Here is an 18818-nt window from a genome sequence, read left to right as displayed (position 1 = left end):
TATTCCCTCTTTCCTCCAGTAGCTGGCAGCAGAGATCAATGAACAGCATAAGTTACGTGTTTCTCCGTTCCCTTTTAAGACAATAATTCTAAGACTTCACCACAAAATTGTTAGCTTCACTTCAGCTCGGTTTCACCCAGGCTGTTGGGGGTGGGGAGATTGTTTCAATAGTAATAATAATATTTTAATATTGTTACTAATAATATTCTGGTTACTACTTCCATATTTAAAACATTTTAAAGGCTGAGTTCTTAAAGTAATGCCTTAGATCTAGTTGGACTTCACTGTGAAATAGTTTGGTCTGGACAGATATCCTGCCCCTGACATGGAGCTGCTTTGAGGAGACCAGGGCGATTCTGGCCTCCTCAAAGCAGACAGTGGCTCAGTGAATTGGCCTCAGAACATTACACCATCAAACCCTCTGAAGGCTATTTACCGATCACCCCCTGCATAGAAAGAGAACACGAGAACGAATGTCAAGAGAGAAAAAGTAGGGCTGCCGTATAGCAGAGTGCTTAAGGTCTATGTGGAGAAACCCAGATCCCACATGGCCCAAGGTGGTTTGAATCCCATTTTGGTGGCTCAAAAAACATGTTAGGTGTGTGTGCGTGTGCATTCATGCCCAAGACCCTAACGGGATGGAGAAAAAGGACTGTGGGGTTATCAGGGCCCCTTGGGAGTATATGCTCTCTCTCTGTCTCTCTCTCTCTTGCTCTGGTTTATACATGAGCCCTCTGTCATTAAAACAAACAAACAAAAATCCCGAGCTGCTGGAAGTAATTAGAATTCTTTTTTCTTTTTTGGCCCAGGAAGAAGAAAAAAAAAAAAAAAAGAGAGAGAGAGAGAAATAATCCCAGAGACACACAAGAATTACTAAGAAATAGGAAGTTGAACTCTCAGAGTTTAGGAAGTGATGTGCTTCCATTTTTATTATTTCTTTCTTGAATGTTCATTTTTTTACCCTTTCTCTTTTGATGTGTTACTTATCTATGAAAATTGTACTAATACAGTAGGTTCTTGGATAATACTTAAATTTTCAGGAGAAATCAGGGGTACAAACACCATTTTTGGATCTAGCTAATGCACACAACAATTTTCTGTAATACCTTGGACTGTTTCATCCAATAGCCCAAGGTCGATTTCTAGTCCTGCAAGGCCACTGGTCCACTCAGGGTTTGATTCCCATCTGCCTGAGATTACCCTTTTCCTCCATCCCATTCAAAGCTACTGCTCTCTCAGACTGGATCACCTTAGACAGCTGTTCAGGAGAGAGCAATAGATGACTAAAGTAATTCACAGAAAGGTGAAAGTAATATGATTTTTCTGTAACTTCGTTACCCCAAAATGTGTCTCTATACCAGTGGTTCTCAAACTTTGCTGTAATTAAGCATTGCCTGAAGAGCTTTTAAAACTCTTGATCCCCAGTTTTTAATATTACACTTAGAGCAATTAGATCAGGCTCTCTGGGGGTAGAAACCAGGCATAAATATTTTGTAAACTTCTCATGTGATTCCAATATGCAGCTGAATTTGAGAAGCAGTGTTCTAAGTCAGAACCCCCTAGCCCTTACTGTGTATACAAATCACCCGGGGCTTGCTAAAATGTAGATTATCATAACCAAGACCATGGTTGGGGCCCCAACAGTCTGCATTTTTAACAAACTTCCAGGTGATTTGATTCAAATACTGCTGCTCCAAGGACCATACTCTGAGTGAAGCCAGGAGATAGATGATTGACTAAAACAAAACAAAAAAATTAAATAAATGAGCCCTGCCCCTGCCTCCTTGCAGAAAAAAAAAAGTACAACCTAATCATACTGCTCCTAAAAACCTCTCAAAATACAATCATGTCCTCTTTCTTCAATACAAGTAATAATAATAGTCAGTTGGAAGGGTGGGCATTTGATATTTAAGGATTGGTACAGATGCTTTTTCATTGATCTTTATTATGCCTGTAAGGTAATAAGTAAAAACTAGGCATAAAACACATCCAACAGCCAATGGTCAAAATCTGAGACTTACAGTTTTGAAGAGAACCATGTGGCCTCTTTCAGGCCCACTGAAAAGAAAGTCTATCATGTCCTATTTCAGGGTAGAGAGTACACTACAAAATAATGGAAGCTCTATCCAGAATACTCACTGCTTTGTCTCCAAGAGCTGACTTCAGGCTTATCCTCACTTTGATGCTTTCGTCAGTATCTGATTAAAAAGAAATTGCACACTGCTGGTTATAAATGACAGGCTGATCATATGTATTTATTTTCTTCCCCTCCCAAGATCCCACTAAAGTGATAGCAAAGGAATGTTTCGAGGTATAATACACCTTTGGAAAATGAAAAATTATGGGAGAGGAGTAACTGCTTTTTCAGGGGCTGGAAACCACGCCTAACGTGTACACAGAAGGAGTACAGACCCAGAAAGAGCCAGAGAATCCCAGAGAGGCTTGGGATTCGGGTATAACAGAGAGTGGGAAGAGGACACTGAGATGAAAGCAAGGGGAATGTAAGTCAGGGTGGGTTAATGTCACTTTGGGGAATAGTGGATGCTCCTACGCCATGTGTCCTGGCTTAAGCAGTGACTTGGGAGCTGGGCTCCAGAAAAACAAGAAAGAAGACACAGAATTCAAGAGGCAGTGGATTCAATCAGGAGAACAACAAAGAGATAACTCAGGATGAAAATTATGGTCCAGATTGAGACAGGAGGATAAACAACTTCAGAAGATAAGTCTCAAGAGAAAAAATGAGACTACAAGGATAGGTATGTCAGAATAGTTGAGAGGAAATCAATGAAATGTAGATAGCAAATTAGGTATGCCACAAAACTGAGGCAACTAGAAACACTGGGTCAAACAAAAAGCCACATCACAAAGTAGTTCATTGGTTGGCTCCAGAGCCATCATTATGTAAACGTTGATAATTGCTTTACTAAAACCATGACAAAGTTTTATTGGAAGTGAGAAATGGAAATATAAAAGTAGGCAAAAGTGAAGGTCTAAAACTGACCACTAACAAAAGAACAATATAAACAATTATTTAGAAGTATGAAAATAAGTGCTAGAGGGACCAGCAGTTGGCGTAATGGCTATGTTGCTGGACTCCCATGTAGTCGACCACGGTTCGAGTTTTGGATCTGGTGACTTAAACTCATGCCTGACACGTGTGCATGCGTGCCCAAGATAGAAGAGAATGGAAGAGAAGGGATTGCAGCGTGGCCATCCCCCCTGGGGGGTGATTTCTCACTTTCTATCTTTCTGTCTCTCTGTGTCTTTCTGGTGAGCGCATGTGCCATATAGCAAAAACCTCTCAAAAAATAAGAATTATGAAAATAAGTGCTAGAAAGAAGAGGTAACATAGCATTAAAATTGTTAAATTTTATTTTAATTAAATTTAATTTTTAAAATAAAATTTAATTAAAATTCTTTTTTTTTTGGGGGGGGGGAGAGGTTTTCGCTATAGGGCGCGTGTGCTCGCCAGACAGACAGAGAGAGACATAGAGACAGAAAGCGAGAAATCACCCCCCAGGGGGGATGGTCACGCCGCAATCCCTTCTCCTCCTTTCTCCTCTCGGGATCTTGGGCACGCATGCACACGCGCCCGGCGTGAGATTTAAGCCACTGGGTCCAAGACGCGAACCACGGTCGACTATGTGGGAGTCCAGCGACATAGCCATTACGCTAACTGCTGGTTCCCTTAATTAAAATTCTTATTTGTCTTTCAAGAGTAGGATTCAAGTGAAGTGGGCTGGAGACCATTATACTCTTATTTTAAAGATAGGACTAATAAAACAGATGAGAGACAGAGAGAGAACAATAGCTTTCACTCTGCCTGGAGCATAGTAGGTTCTCAACAGATGTGCCTCCTCCTCCTTAAAAGAGCAGCTGCCACTATAGCAGAAGAGTCAGAACCTGTGGAGGGAAAACAGACTCAACAGTGTCACAGCCCCCATGAGACTGAGGGCCAAAGGAGAGTAGGAGAAGCAGACAAGCTTGGTGCACTCACTTGGCCTCCAGTCGGTTCTCCATCCCACAAAAGAATTCCTGTTCTGGTCTTCCAGCCAAGTTAACAAGGGCTCAAAGTATCGGAGCAGAGGTTTTGCATCCATTTTCCTTGTTTGTACAACCTTTTCCAATGCAAAGGTCCAGGGGCTTGATTTTCCAAGTCTCAACATATCACTACATGAAAAACAGAGGGGGTTCATGGCCTTTCGAGGGATTCCAAATGTACATATATTTATATCTTCAATCTACAAAAAGAGTTTCCTTTCTTTGGCACGGCTAAATTTATTTTTGGCAAATAAGAACATAAGGCATATTAGAAGACATAATCATCCCTTGATCTCTCTTTCTTTCCAACTACTACAAAAGGAACTCTGTAGTTAATGACAGGGAGAGAGGGAGCCGGGGCCCCCTCCCCAGCCATTAAAGGCCATTGCATTGTCTAGATTTCTGTCTGACCATAACTTAAACATTTACTTTGTGCATGAGAACATTTTGAGGCCAAAAACTTTCTTTTAGGAGCAAAGACATTAAAGTCAAACTTAGGCATGGAAAATGAGTAATAACAGATACTAGAAGAGGTTCAACATTTTCACACATTTCTTACAGTAGCTTTTGCCCAGCTGCAGTAGAATTTGAGATGTCACATTTGTGCAGGGGGCCTTCATATTTAGCAGCTTGACAAAGGGCTTCTTGAAACTGGAATTGATAAATGGTCCTTGTATAATAGCTGTATGAAAGACAAAGAAAAAAATGCAGTCCCATATTTAGTTACTGTGGTAAGCTCATGGATTAGAGCAAATAATTAGATTCCTAGGTCCAAATAATCAAAAAGATACTTCTTGCTCTAGAAAGAAACAAACTTGAACTCTACAGGCCCATCATAATCTATTTGCATTTTATGTATCCACTAATAAACAGGTAGGATTACTGTTCAATGTTAGCTCACATTTGTATTGGATCTTACAGATGTAGAACACTTTCATATAAATGATGCCAATCAGTCCTTATCGCAGGTCAATATTATTTCCATTTTACAAACAAAAACACTGAGACCCAGCCAGTTCAAGGTCTGGGGCTAATAGGTGAAGAACATATGTTTTTGGACTTCAAGTCACAAATGCTCTATTATAATACACTGTGAACTTTGCATTGAGAAGACAAACAAAAATACTTATTATTTCTCGTAGATATACTATTGATTTCTTGAAGACAGGGAAAAGATCTCATACAAGTTTTGTTTAACCCAATAAATTGTGTTGCGTTAAACAGAATTGAAATTGACCATCTAGATTGAGTTTTGAAGTGGGGGCAGAGATAGAAAAATTATAGTTGTCATATCATATATCTCTATTTCTTTGTCATAGTTCAGTAGTCCACAAACCCTGGACATAAAACAGAGAAACAAAAACTGTCATTTACCGGATGAATGAATAGTCATTAGCAACATGGAACAGAGATGCAGGGTCACAGTATGTTTCATCATGGGGTATGGGTTCCACCACCCCGACTATCTCTCGCCTTTGGGAAGCAAAATAAAAAGGTACATTAGCTGTGGGTCATCCAACATGAGAAGATAGAGTTGGACACAAAATAGTACAGTTTCATCAGTCAATGGTATTTATATTGAAATTGGTGGTCACGTGAAACAGAAAAACAGTGTAAAACTCAGAATAAAGACTATTATGTGATTATCTCTCACTTTTTAATTCAGTCAGAATACAACATTGAAAAAGAGCCATGTCTTCAAAACTCTAACTTAAAATTCATAGAGTGCATTGTATGCCCACTCCTCCCCCCCGAAAATAAAAAGTTCAGTGAAAGCCCTAGTAATTCCTCTTAGGCACTACATTTTCTGTGCTCTCTGCAGACAGAATTCTGTAAAATTGGAATCTTCACTTATCCAAATCTAGTTCAAACGTCCCCTCTTTTATGATGCCTACCCCTGACCCCACCCACCTTCCAGCTCCTTTAGCCTTCTCTAGCTGTCCCTCCTTTGGCATTTCTCTTCCAATTTTGTAGTCATTTATATACAACTACTTGAGCTTCTAGAAAGTGAGGCTGTCTTGGTCATCGTTAGAGTTCCAGTGTCAAATAGGGGGTGCTTAACACTAAGAAAAGGTTTTACATATATTCGGTAAATGACTAAAAGAACAATTAATACATAAATGAAACACATAAAGAATCTGATTCCTTGTGCCTTTTAAATAAACTAAGAGGGGATCAAAAAATTAATCCAGTCAGAAAAACAAATAGAAAACATGTGTTTAGTATTGTTTGAGTAGAATACATTTATCCTTTATGATCATGGGATAGTTATACATATTGCTTCAGTAATACTCAGACACTAGCAATGGTAATTACAGGGGCTGCCTCCTTCTTCCCAAGTAAGATTTATGTTAACAGAAAATCTTATCAGAAAAAATGGTAGTGATTTAAACTCATGGAGGTAGAACTGAACATTACTAGTGAAATCTTCACTACAAAAAAAGAAAAATAAGAATAACAAAGAAAAAATAATCAACAAGGGTCTGACTAATAGATGGTAGAGAGAAGATAGGTTTCTTCATTCGTTCGTTCCTTCCTTCCTTTCTTCATTCCTCCTCCCTCCCTCCCTAAATCCTATTTCTTTCTTCTTTCTTTTGTCTATCTTTCTCTCTCCCTTTCTTTTGTACTTTTTCCATCCAAAACTCATTTATTTCACATCTGCATGTGCCAGGCATAGCCCAAGGCACTTGGAAGAGTGATGAGTAATGTAGTACTGCAACTATTGAAATGGGTCACTAACAGTTGCCCAACTGTACCAGAGTCTCTGTAACATGGAATTCTGACTGTTCCCCTCTGCACACACCTGGTTAACTCTAACACCTTTCTTGGGGTTCAACTTGGATGTCTCTCCTCATCTAATCCCCCAGTTTAGGCTTTGGATCTCCCTTCAGATGCTCATGGACCCCTGTAGCCTCCTATCACAACACTTTTCCATATCCTGCCATAGACTAAAGGTTCTATAAAGTCGAAGACTACACCCAAAATGAGGAACATTGGATCTCCAGTGTTTTGCCTAAAATGCAGGGTTGCCATTTTTGCTTGAAAGAATGAATAAAAGAATAAATAAATAAATAAATAAAAGAATAAATAAAAGTAATAAAGAATAAAATGAGTAAATTGATCAATTCCTAAATAATATCACAGTTTAACAGTGACATAGTACTTAAGAATATAAAACATGAAATAATGTTGGGACCAGCAGGTGGTGTGGTGGTTAAGGCGCTGGACACTCCCACATGGCCGACCAGGGTTCGAGTCCTGAATCTGGTGGCTTGCTTTCTCGCTTGCTCTCTCTCTCACTCAATGTCTGTCTCTCTCTAGTCAAATTAAAAAAATAAATGAATTAATAAATAAAATAAATATTAAAAAAAAAACATGAAGTAATGTCGCCTGACCCAAAGTAGGGGTTAGAGCCAAGGAAATTTTATCAGAGAAGATTACATGCAAATGGAAATGAAAACAATCTAGAAAGGAGGCAGTTAGTGTGTGTGTGTGTGTGTGTGTGTGTGTGTGTGTGTGTATGTGGTGGTGTGTGATGACACTTTCCTAATCTGCATGTTCTTGTCTATCTTCTTTTACATACTTAGCCCACACCATCAGCTTTCAAGACTTACTATTCGAATCCCAGTTATTCTGACTATAAAGCATTCTCTGAAATCCCCAGTCCTTCTCACTTTACATTTGGTGTTCTTAAAAACAGACCCTGGGACAAGGACCTAGGTAGTGATCCCAGGAAGCACTGGCAAAATTGTGAAGAAGTGAGACAGGAAAAGGAAAGTGACTCAAAGAAAGTGTGTTGCGAAATAAGTTAACCACTGTGAGTAATTGGCGCTCAATTCCCAGTGACGAACCCCAGGGTTCAGTGTAAAGCACCCACCTGAGGACAAGGGAGCAAAGGTATTGATCCACCAACTCCCATCAGTCTTTGGTTGAGGATAAATGAAGGCGATGCTAGTTCCTCAGCCCTTCCTGCCATTTGAGGGTTTAGGGGCCCTTAGGAAGCCCTCAGAAAATAAAATACAGATTGCAGTGTTGTGTATGTGAGTGTATGCACCCATGCATGTTTATATATACAGGTCAGTCGTGAGAAAACATTTCACTGATTCACTTACTTCATCTCCCACCACTTTTCCATCCACTGCTCTTTGGGAATTTCACCCTTAAACACCATCCACCTCCATTTCTCTAACATGTAAGTAAATGGCAGGGTTCCAACAATCGTGAGTGCTTGCTTGAATAGGAAGTTTATTTCTGTTTCTGAAAGTAAAATGGAAAAGGATTCATATTAAGAAGTTGTGTTAAAGAGAAGTTTCAGAATCTCAAGATATTATTCTCTAAAATATACTATAAGGAAGATTACATATTGACAGCAGACATAATAATATGTGTGTGTTCACTTTCTCAGCTAAGGGATTTGGAGTAGGGTGAAGCCCTGGAATGGAACAGGTAAATAAAATGCTACACGTTACAGCCTATCCTCATTTCATTAGTTTCAATTGCTTTCTTTTAATACCTCTTATTAGAGTTAATTAGGGCTATTTCATCTACTTTCCTAGTCATACCATTTATTCCTAAAAGCTCCACGAGGGCCGTGACTGTGCATGTCTCAATTAAGACTGTATGACTAGCCCAGTGTCTTTTACATGGTGCCCTTTGTGAGTCTTTTTGAATAAATAAATATTAAGCAGATGTGGTGAAAAAACAGTAAATCAGTGAGCAGGAGGAAAATCAAGGGTTCCCCTGCCCTGAGAGGGCACTCTCCACTGGAAAATTAATAGTTCAATGTACTTTTAAAATACTGTTATCTTCTTTTAAAGGCTTTAAGAAATTGTTATTTCTTTTTATCTTTGATTAGTGATACAAAGAGTCAGTAGAGCTCATCTCTAGTGTACAAAGGACGTTTGCAGGGAATGAATGGGCTCCATGGCCCAGACACAATACATTGCTCAAAAGAAGCCCGGTCCTACATGGCAGTCACAGTTCGAATCCCAGTCCAATCTGCCTGAAACACACCAGGGACACACACCACTGCCCAAGATCTGATGCAATGTGGAGTGTTTTTCTCTCTCTCTCTCTCTCTGTTTCTCTCTCTTCCTTTCTCTTTCTTTCATGCATGTGCCCAGGCTATATCATGAATTTTTAAACATGTAGAAAACACATTTAAACAGGGGGATGTTATCTACTTTATGCATCACTGTAGCTCTAGTGTCTAGAAAAAAATCTTCCACATGGGATGTTTGGAAGATAAAAGAAGTACATGTTTGGAAGAAAAAAGGAAGAGAAAGAAGAAAGGAAGGAGAGAAGGAATGAAGGAATTTGTTTAATGTCATTCACAAATCAGTGTCAGAACCAAGGAAAGAAGCAAGAGTTTTTCAAATTAGTAGTTAACGATGTCTAATACCATCTTGTTTGTTTGTTTATTAAGGCTTTTGTCATAAGACATGTGCACTTGCTGAAGAGAGACAGAAACAGAGAGGGAAAGTGAAAAATCACCCCCCCAAGGAGGATGGCCATGCCGCAATTCCTTCTCCTCCATTCAACTCTTGGGATTTTGGGCATGCACACACATGCTCGGTGTGAGTTTTCAAGCTGCTGGATTCAGGACTCGAACCATGGCCCACCATGTGGGAGTCTGGCACCTTAACCACAAGGCCACCCACTGGCCTTGTCTAATACCACTTTAAGAAATGCAGTGAGGGACCAGCAGATGGCATAACAGTTACGTTGCTGGATTCCCACGTAGCTGACCACAGTTTGAGTCCTGGACCTGGCAGCTTAAAAACACACCGGGCACGTTTGTGTGTGTCCAAGATCCCAAGAGAAGACTGGAGGAGAAGGGACTGTGGTATGACCATCCTCCCTGGGGAGTGATTTCTCACTTTCTACCTCTCTGTCTCTGTCTCTCTGGCGAGCAAATGTGTCCTATATCAAAAATCTATAAAAAAAGAAAAGAAAAGAAAAGAAAGAAAGAAAGAAAGAAAGAAAGAAAGAAAGAAAGAAAGAAAGAAAGGAAAAGAAACACAGTGACTTTGGGCCAGTAGATGATACAGCAGTTATGTAACTGGACTCCCACATGGCTGACCGTGGTTCAAGTCCCAGAACTGGTGATTTGGGGGGGGAGGGGTGATTTCTCACTTTCTCTCTCTCTTTCTCTCTTTCTCTCTCTCTCTCCAGTGAGTACACACACCCTAAGGCAAAAACTACTTAAAAAAAAAAAAGAAACACAGTGATTCGACCATTTTGCCTGCTGTTAGAGAATATTAAAAATAATAGAACAAGTACTTGTCTTTTCATTGACTTGAACATGATATACTAAAATTAGGAAGCAGGAGTGGTTACCATTAACTCCCTTTCCTTTGTTGCTCTCTTCATGGGAGGATGACAATACTGGTCTATAATGCACTGGGTCTGTGCTTACAATAATTACTTCAGACACAATGATGACTTTATACAGGCCTACTTCTAGGCCTTCATGAGGTCACCAAGGATCTGGAACCAGGGATCAAGGCAAAATGAATTGCCCATCCAAGGATGGAGCTCGTGACCTTGACCTCACTGAAAAAAAAAAATCAGCCAGTGGAGTAGATCTGTATATAACAAATAGCTAAGATGAGGGGGAAAAATATATGAAAAAGGAGAAGGGATTCAGTTCTAATTGTCCTCTTTTTATAAAGAAGAATGAGAAGTCATGAAATCCTCACTGAAGAATCTGGGTCTCCTGAATGTGTGTCATGTTTCATCAAGTCCAAGTCATACAGAGAGAAATGGGTTGCCTCAGGCAAAGATGCTGAAGGAAGCCATGAATTTGAGAGGCGCTACAAGGGAAAGTCATACTTTGGCTAGATGAACAAAATGTTTTAGTCCCTTCCAATCTTGACATTCCATCATCTGTTCTTTAAAAGCTCCTAAATTTCAAGTTAAACTTTGCTTTGCATAATATTATGGAAAAGGCTTTAGATTAGGGGTTGGGTTGGTTCTGCCACTAAGTTACTTTTTGACCTTGACTAGTTACCTTCCCTCTCTCATTGTCAACTTGCTACTCCATAAAATGGTCTTTAGAATCTGTTGCAGCAGCAATACTTTGGGAAGTTTTTATATAGAACCAGAGGGATCTAGTCAGAACCCTGATACTAATTAGCTGAGTGACCGTGGACAAGCATTTGAATTCTGTGAGACCGCTTCAGCATCTTTAGGAAAACAACCCAGACTTCGGTTTGGTATTTCTTAAGGTCCCAAGACCCTTCATTCAGGTGTCTTACTCCCTTTTCAAAAATACAAACCACAATTTGGCATGTTTGAAATGTCCTTTTGCAAGTAATAATTTCCGGTTACCCATAAGTACCTTACATCTGTTTGACAAAACATAAATATTTCCTTTGCATGATAATAAATACCTTTTCCCATATTAGACTAAGATATGACAGACTAAGACCAAAAAAAGCCATGAAAAATATCCATACCACTGTCTTCAAGAAAATCTGGTGGCAGAAGACCGATAGATTTCAGATGTGTAGGGGTAGCTGCAGATAGTGACATGATTTCCCCGACAGCTTCGTGGAAACCTTCATTAGCTCCATTTCTCAGCAAGAAAGGTTGTGTGGCATATGCCATGTCATACTGGATATGTCCCATCTCATGATGTGCTGTCAGGAAGTCAGACATTGTCACCTTCGTGCACATCTTGATCCTGCACACAAAGGGCAAGATTAATATTGGCCCAGCTTCAGTGGTGCAGGTGGCAGTGTAGTGAAATGCAGTGTGGGAAACCATAAGTCTGACTGAGGGTGTGGAACATACGCAGGCACGTACATGCCCAAGATCTTGCCTAGTTGGAGGGCAAGGAGACAGGGACTGCGGTGTGATAAGACCCTGTTGAGGGTGCCTCTTGCTCTCTTTCTTTCTCATGAGAGAAAGAAAATTAATAAAACTATTTTTTGGTAATTTGACAGAGCAAGCATGTGCTCCCCAGAGAGAGAGGGAAAGTGAAAAAGCATCCTCCCAGGGTAGATGACCATCCTTCTCCTCCATTCTCTTCTTGGGATTTGGGGTATGCATGCACACACGCTTGATGTGTTTCTCAAGCCACTGGGTCCAGGACTCAAACCACACAATTGGCCACGTGGGATTTAACCGCTTTAGCCACCTCACCACTGGCTGGACCCAAATAAAACTTTAAAAAATTAAATTAATCCCACTGGATTTTATTAATCATTACAGTAGTGTCATAAGGAGTTTTGGTACTAGAATCATCTTTCTAAGATTTACTCACCGATGATTCTTGAGCACCTACCCCTTATATCCTAGATTCCTAAATTAACTTTCCTACCACTCTGATCATGTTACTCCTCTGATAAATACAATTTAAGGACTCCTCACTACTCAAGAAAAAACTTAGCCTCATTTATACACCCCAACATGACACCAACTTGCTTTCTGACTTGGTTTTTCTCTACACTTTTCTGAAATAATTATAAGACTAGCTATTATATATTTTCTGTCTACTGTATATAAGATTTTATATTAGGAAAGTTATATATATTATATATATATATATTTCATTTTTTAGCCTCATTTTTAATACTGGGTTAAGCAAATTATGGCCTGCTCTGCTGGCCACCTGTTTTCGTTTTTTAGAGAGAGATTTTTGCTATAGGGTGCATGCACTCACCAGAGAGACAGAGAGGCAGAAAGCAAGAAATCACCCCCCAGCGGGGAGGGCCATCCCCCAATCTCTCTCCTCCATTTTCCTCTCAGGATTTTGGACATGTATGCACAGGCACCCAGCATGAGTTTTAAGCTACTGGGTCCAGGACTCGAGCTGCAGTCAACTACATGGGAGTCCAGCAATGTAACCATTATGCCACCTGCTGGTCCTGGCAACCTGTTTTTATATATAAAGTTTTATTGAAATGCAGCCACTCCTACTTAACAGTCTATGGCTTCTTGCATGCCACAGGACAGAGAGTTTAGTAGTTGCAACAAACAGAGCTGCAAAGTCTTAATTATTTACTATCTGGCTGTTTACAGAAAAGTATTTCTGACTCCTGTTCTGGTGGATGCTGGTGAGACTCTGCTCAGACTTCCTTTATCAGACAGATCTACCCAGCCCACAGCTGCCTATGTAATAGCTGATAAGGACCAACAGCTACCTTCTTGTTCATGCTTCGGCCAAATGGAAAGTACTTCAACCAGAAGGTTCTATCTCCCCACACTCTGGGTCAGCCCATAGCCAGTGACTGACTAATATAGGGCTACAAAAGGCCAGTCTTCTTGTCTTGAAGTAGGACCAAAATCATGCTCCAGAGAACTTTATGGGGTCAGGCTGAGGCCAAATCTCCAGCAGAGATCACATCATTACTTCCTTCCTTCTCTGTCTTAGCCTGCTTCCCTCACTCCCCTTTGTCTGAAAATTCTCCCTCAATGAAGCACTTGTACAGGAATCTCCATTTCAAGCTAGGGAGCCCAACCTAAGACACTCCAAACCTGCAACCTAGGAATTACTACTCTACTTTATAGATAAGGAAACTGAAATCCGGGAAGGTTAAATAGCTTGTCCAAGGTTGCTTAATCATTAAGTGACGCACCTAAGATTCCAAAACCTATGCTCACTCTGCCACATCACAGAGACATTTCTTATTCCTAGCTAACCTGTTGATTCAAGTACACATGCCAAGACCTGCCTCTCTGCCTTTGATCCGCCTATTCTCCCAGCTAGGTGTCCTCCTCCCAGCTCCATCCAGAACCTTCCTGGTTTTGCCACCTGCAAAGCCCTGTCTAAGCCTACCTTCTATTCCAGGTGTGGTCAGTTCTCTTTAGTTTCCCATTACATATTCCCTATAGCTTTCTTATGGCACATATCATTTCTTCCCTTTTATCCCAGGTTACTCATCCCATCCACCCATCTTGTCTCACTTACACAAGGGAGACATGGAGGGGAAGATCAGTGCCTGCTTTGCATGTTTATTGGCCATCATCCTCATGTCCATGCTATTCTAATGGGTGCATAATACTGTGGATTGTCTAAAGGTCAAGCTATGGCCTGCCAATAATCTTCTTTTTTCTAAGAAAGCCCAGATGTGCTCTCGTGGACTCCCAACCTTAGTTCAAGAAACATTAACTCATCTCTTCTATGCTGAGAGATGCAGAGAAGAAATCTAACTTCAACTTTCCTCTGTCTCCATTGTTTCCCATTTAGTACTAGTTGTGTAAGTATCAGTCCCACTACCTGAAGTCGTTCTTCCCCAGGTCCCAAGCTGTGGGGTGACAGACCACTTTTCGGCCATCTCCTGGCTCAGTTAGCATGGACTTATCCCAGAATTCTTGAGTCATATTAAAAAGGCCAACAGACACAAAGAACTTCTCGGCCTCCTGAAATATCCTCTTTGCATCCCAAGACTGGAAAAAAAAAAAAAGAAAGAAAGAAAAAAAAAAAGAACAACCTTTAATTCCAGCATTAGAATAAAAGCATTCTTACGTGAACTAAGCCAGCCACAGAAAGACAAATATCACCTGTTCTATGTGAAATCTAAAACAATCAAATTCATAGAAGTAGAGAACAGAATAGGGGTTTTACAGAGGCTGGGGGTTGAGGGGGTGTAGAAAGATAGTATTCAAAGGATACAAAGTCTTGGACCTGAAGAATAAGCTTGTTTTTAAAATCTATTGCACAACATGCTGAATACAGTTAATAATAGTGTATTGTACATTTCAAGATTGCCAAATAGTCTCACCACATAAAATTATATATATATATATATATATATATATATATGCATAATCTTTCTGAAAGGCAATTTGGGAACTGGTATAGACAGTTTTGAAATCTTTACAAGTTTTGTCTTAGTATTCCTGTCTCTAAGGAAGTAGTCTAAGAAATTATAAGAAATTTGGGACCAGGAGATGGCATAATGGTTATGTCACTGGACTCCCATGTAGTTGACCATGGTTCAAGTCCTGAACCCAGTGACTTAAACTCATTCTGGGTACGTGTGTACACAAAATCCTGAGATGAAACTGGAGGTGAACGGATTGTGGTGTGGCCATCCCCCTGGGGCATGATTTCTTGCTTTCTGTCCCTCTGTCTCTCTCTGTATCTCTAGTGAGTACACTTGCCCTATAGCAAAAATCTCTCAAAAAGAGAAAAAAATTAAATTTAAAAATTACATACAGAATGATTTTTAATATGGAAAGAAGAGGAAATAACCATCAGAATGGCTAAATAAATAATGATACCTTTGTAGAATGAAAAATTTTACAGTCACTCAAATTATATTTACAAAGAATTATATTGATATTTTAAAATACAATTTAATAGTAAAAGAAAAAGTAGGATCTATGAACCACTTAAATGGTATAATCTTAATGAGGAACTACATGAAAATGTTAACAGTAAACTGGGTGAGATTGTATGTAATGTTTTTCGTCTTTATTGTTTATATTCCAAGTGCAAACATAAATAACAACGACCTACTGTTTGTTAAAGACTATTCAACTCAAACCAGCATTTATTGATTGAATTCCTTCAAGGGGCAAGGCCCTGTATGGCCTCACTGGAAGACACGGACAGTGAGTTGACATGAAAGTATAGGCTTTTGGAATCCAAAAGGCCAGGCGTGGCCCAGGAAACAATGGGTAGTTGGGCCTTGACTTCCCGATCTAAACTTTCAGGATGTTCTGAAACTGGCAATAGACATCTGCCACTCAGCAAACTCTTCTGGAAACCAGTGTCCTGCATCTAACAAAACCTGCTTGGGAGATAAGGCCCATATCAGATAAGCTAAGTTTGCTTAATTGGCAGATAGCTCAGGAATCACTTTTAGTAACATAGAAATCTTCCTGAGATCACAAATATCACAAAGACCAGTTAAGTCTGTTTTGTTCTCCCAAATCAACCCTGGAAATTAAAAACAGGATATAAAGCTACTGATCCCCCCCCCACTCCGTTTAAAGCCTAATGCCTAGTGGTCGGTATTGATGAGTATGGCTATTTTTTTGGGGGGGAGAGATTTTTGCTATAGGGAGTGTGCACTCACCAGAGAGACAAAAAGCGAGAAATCACCCTTCAGGGGGTATGGCCACACCACAATCCCTTCTCCTCAATTCTCTTCTTGGGGTCTTGGGCACACATGCACACATGCCCAGAATGAGTTTTAAGTTGCTGGGTCTGGGATTCAAACCAGCTACGTAACCATTATGCCATCTGCTGGTCACATCACACTAATGAGTTTTTAAATATGCAATAATCTTCTAATGATATTCTTGTTTTTACTATTAATACAGATTATTGACTGCTTAACAAGGACTAATTTTGGAAACAGTGATGCCAACCAGTTGATAATTCCACATCCTCCTACTTAATGGACAACTCAAGTCATCTCCATTTTGAATATCTCTAACCAAGGCCAGTAGCATACCTTGTCATTCAAAGTACTTGTAGTTACTGCCATTGCAAATTACCTTTTCATGAAAACAGAGCTACATTTAAATTACATTAAAATACATTTAAATTACCTTTAAAAGTTTGTATTTATTTTGTTGGTTTTACATATGAACGAGAAGAACAGAAAGGAGATGGGTGACATAAAAACAAATGAAGTTGAGAATTTAGTTTTTAATACCCCTTGTTCCTACCTGACTTATCATTGCGTTGGTAACATCTATGTTTGGTTTCTGTCCAAAAGGAACTGTCAAAGGGTAGAGATTTGTCCAAAATCTACCCCACATGTCACCTAGTTTGAAAAAAAAAATCTGTTAATATATGATAAAGACAGCAGAAATATAAGCATGAGATTTAATCCAGTGTCTGTGCTTTTCTTTCTCTATCTCTTTCCCCCTTTCCCCCTAGCCTTATTTTAAATTTCCAATACTTCTTTCTTCTGTCTCCTCTAAAAAATTTAAATGGCAGGAGACTATGTGGTTAGGCAAAGCCTATTAGGGAATCATCTGAATTTCTCTCATCTTGAATTATAATTCAAAGGCACGATTTATTAAATATATGAAACATCATAGCTACTATAGATTAGCAATAAATTTACATAATGCACCAACCATGGGACAAAATCAAACTAATTAAGCTATTAGTAATGCCTAGTATTGGATTAAAAAGAGAATTTATAAGCCAGTAGGTGTCATGGTGATTAAGGTGCTGGACTCCCACATAGATGACCACAATTCAACCCAGACCTGGCAGATTGCTCTTTCACTTTCCCTCTCTCTCTTTCACTCCATCTCTCTCTGGTGAGAGCATGTGGCACTATAGCAAATTTTAAAAGAATAATAATAAATGAAATTCAATAAATGCTATTTTTAAATGTTTTTAAAATCAGAGCTCTTATTATCATTCAGGAATGTCTACTAACTAGTAATTAAGTTTCACTTTTCTTATTGCAGTAATATTCTTTACCAGGGGACTTTTCAAATAATTTTTAAGTTGGATTCCAAGGCCAGAGACCTTGAAAGGGAAGATAGATCTAGAAAAAGTTCATCTAATTTCAAGACAAGAATCCTGGAGCCAAAAATATGAGACAACACGACTACATGAAGAGTACATCTGTGAACTCTTTTTTTCAAAGATAAAATTTAGTTAAGATAAATGTGAAGCCCAGTGCTTATTACATTTTAAAGTAAAACCTATCCACTGTAGGTCTTTTACATGTGGAAACACAGCTCCACATGTAAAAGACAAAAAAGTGACCCAACACTACAAATGACCCAACATTAGAAGTGTGGCGTAACTTTTGAAACACAAATGTGACTTTAAGCTAAATTGATAGAATTATAATTCTAGAACAAAGTCAAGCATATTTTTTTCTCTCTGTTGGTCTAACCACACCTAGCATTCAGTTATGAGTATGATAATTAAAGAGGGACACTGACAAAGTATAGCTCATCCAAAGGAGAACAATTAGAAAACTGAGATTTTAAGGAATGGTTGAAAATCTGTGTATGATGATTAACTTGAAAAAAATAAAACCATGTATACATGATGATAATAATAATAGCCACAAAAATGTTTTGAGTGCATACTCTTGTGCCAGGTACTATGCTGTGTCTTATATGATGGTGGTTTACAAATATCTGAAAGGTCATCCTATAAAATAAGAATTGACATTCTGGATAACCTCATGGAATGGAATCAGAAGCCATTATTGCTAGGCATTAGAGTAATGTTGACTGCAGTCCACATAAGGTAGAACTTTTTTATAATTGGTGCCATACAGCAATAGATTAGTTTACCTTAGAAGGAAAAAAAAAAAAAAAAGCACCATCAGACAAGTTTAAGAAGAAACTGAACTACTGAGTAATGTTTCTCAAGGATATTGTAGAGAGTATTTCTATATTACTTTAGGATTTAGTATCTCCACAGGAGACCAGCCAGGTGGTGTGGTGTTTAAGATGGCTGGATCCCACATGGCCAAGTGAGCAGTTTAAGTCCCAGACCTAGTGGCTTGAAAAACACATGAGGCACATGTGCATTTATGCCCAAAATCCTGAGAGGAGAATAGTGAAGAAAGGATTGCTGCATGGTCATCTGCCCCCCACCCCCCACCAGGGGAGGGTGCTTTCTCACTTTCTCTTTCTCTCTCTCTCTCTCTGCCTCCAGTGAGTTCACACATCCTATAGCAAATTGAAAGAGAAAGAAAGAGAAAAATAAAGAAAGAAGAAGAGAAAGGAGGAAGGAAAGAAAGAAAGAAAGAAAGAAGAAAGAAAGAAAGAAAGAAAGAAAGAAAGAAAGAAAGAAAGAAAGAAAGAAAGAAAGAACAAAGAAAGTCTCCACA

At 39.3% G+C, this 18818-nt stretch overlaps 1 protein-coding gene across 1 annotated transcript in view; it reads right to left on the bottom strand.

Moving 5' to 3' along the window:
* Window positions 1–18818, bottom strand: part of ACE2 (angiotensin converting enzyme 2) — a 53361-nt gene that overhangs the window by 6130 nt on the left and 28413 nt on the right. The window contains exons 7-14 of the mRNA XM_006164692.3: window positions 16672–16769; window positions 14267–14436; window positions 11502–11728; window positions 8154–8298; window positions 5416–5514; window positions 4601–4723; window positions 3998–4170; window positions 2140–2198 (exon numbers count right to left, since the gene is read on the bottom strand). Of these exons, the coding sequence (XP_006164754.1) occupies window positions 2140–2198; window positions 3998–4170; window positions 4601–4723; window positions 5416–5514; window positions 8154–8298; window positions 11502–11728; window positions 14267–14436; window positions 16672–16769 (1094 nt within the window). The remainder of the gene's footprint in view (window positions 1–2139; window positions 2199–3997; window positions 4171–4600; window positions 4724–5415; window positions 5515–8153; window positions 8299–11501; window positions 11729–14266; window positions 14437–16671; window positions 16770–18818) is intronic.

This window comes from Tupaia chinensis, unplaced genomic scaffold (genome assembly GCF_000334495.1).
Source record: "Tupaia chinensis unplaced genomic scaffold, TupChi_1.0 Scaffold143678_1, whole genome shotgun sequence".
Classification (NCBI taxonomy): domain Eukaryota; kingdom Metazoa; phylum Chordata; class Mammalia; order Scandentia; family Tupaiidae; genus Tupaia; species Tupaia belangeri.
The sequence above is the reverse complement of the archived record's forward strand: the minus strand, read 5'-3'. Positions and strand labels throughout refer to the sequence as shown.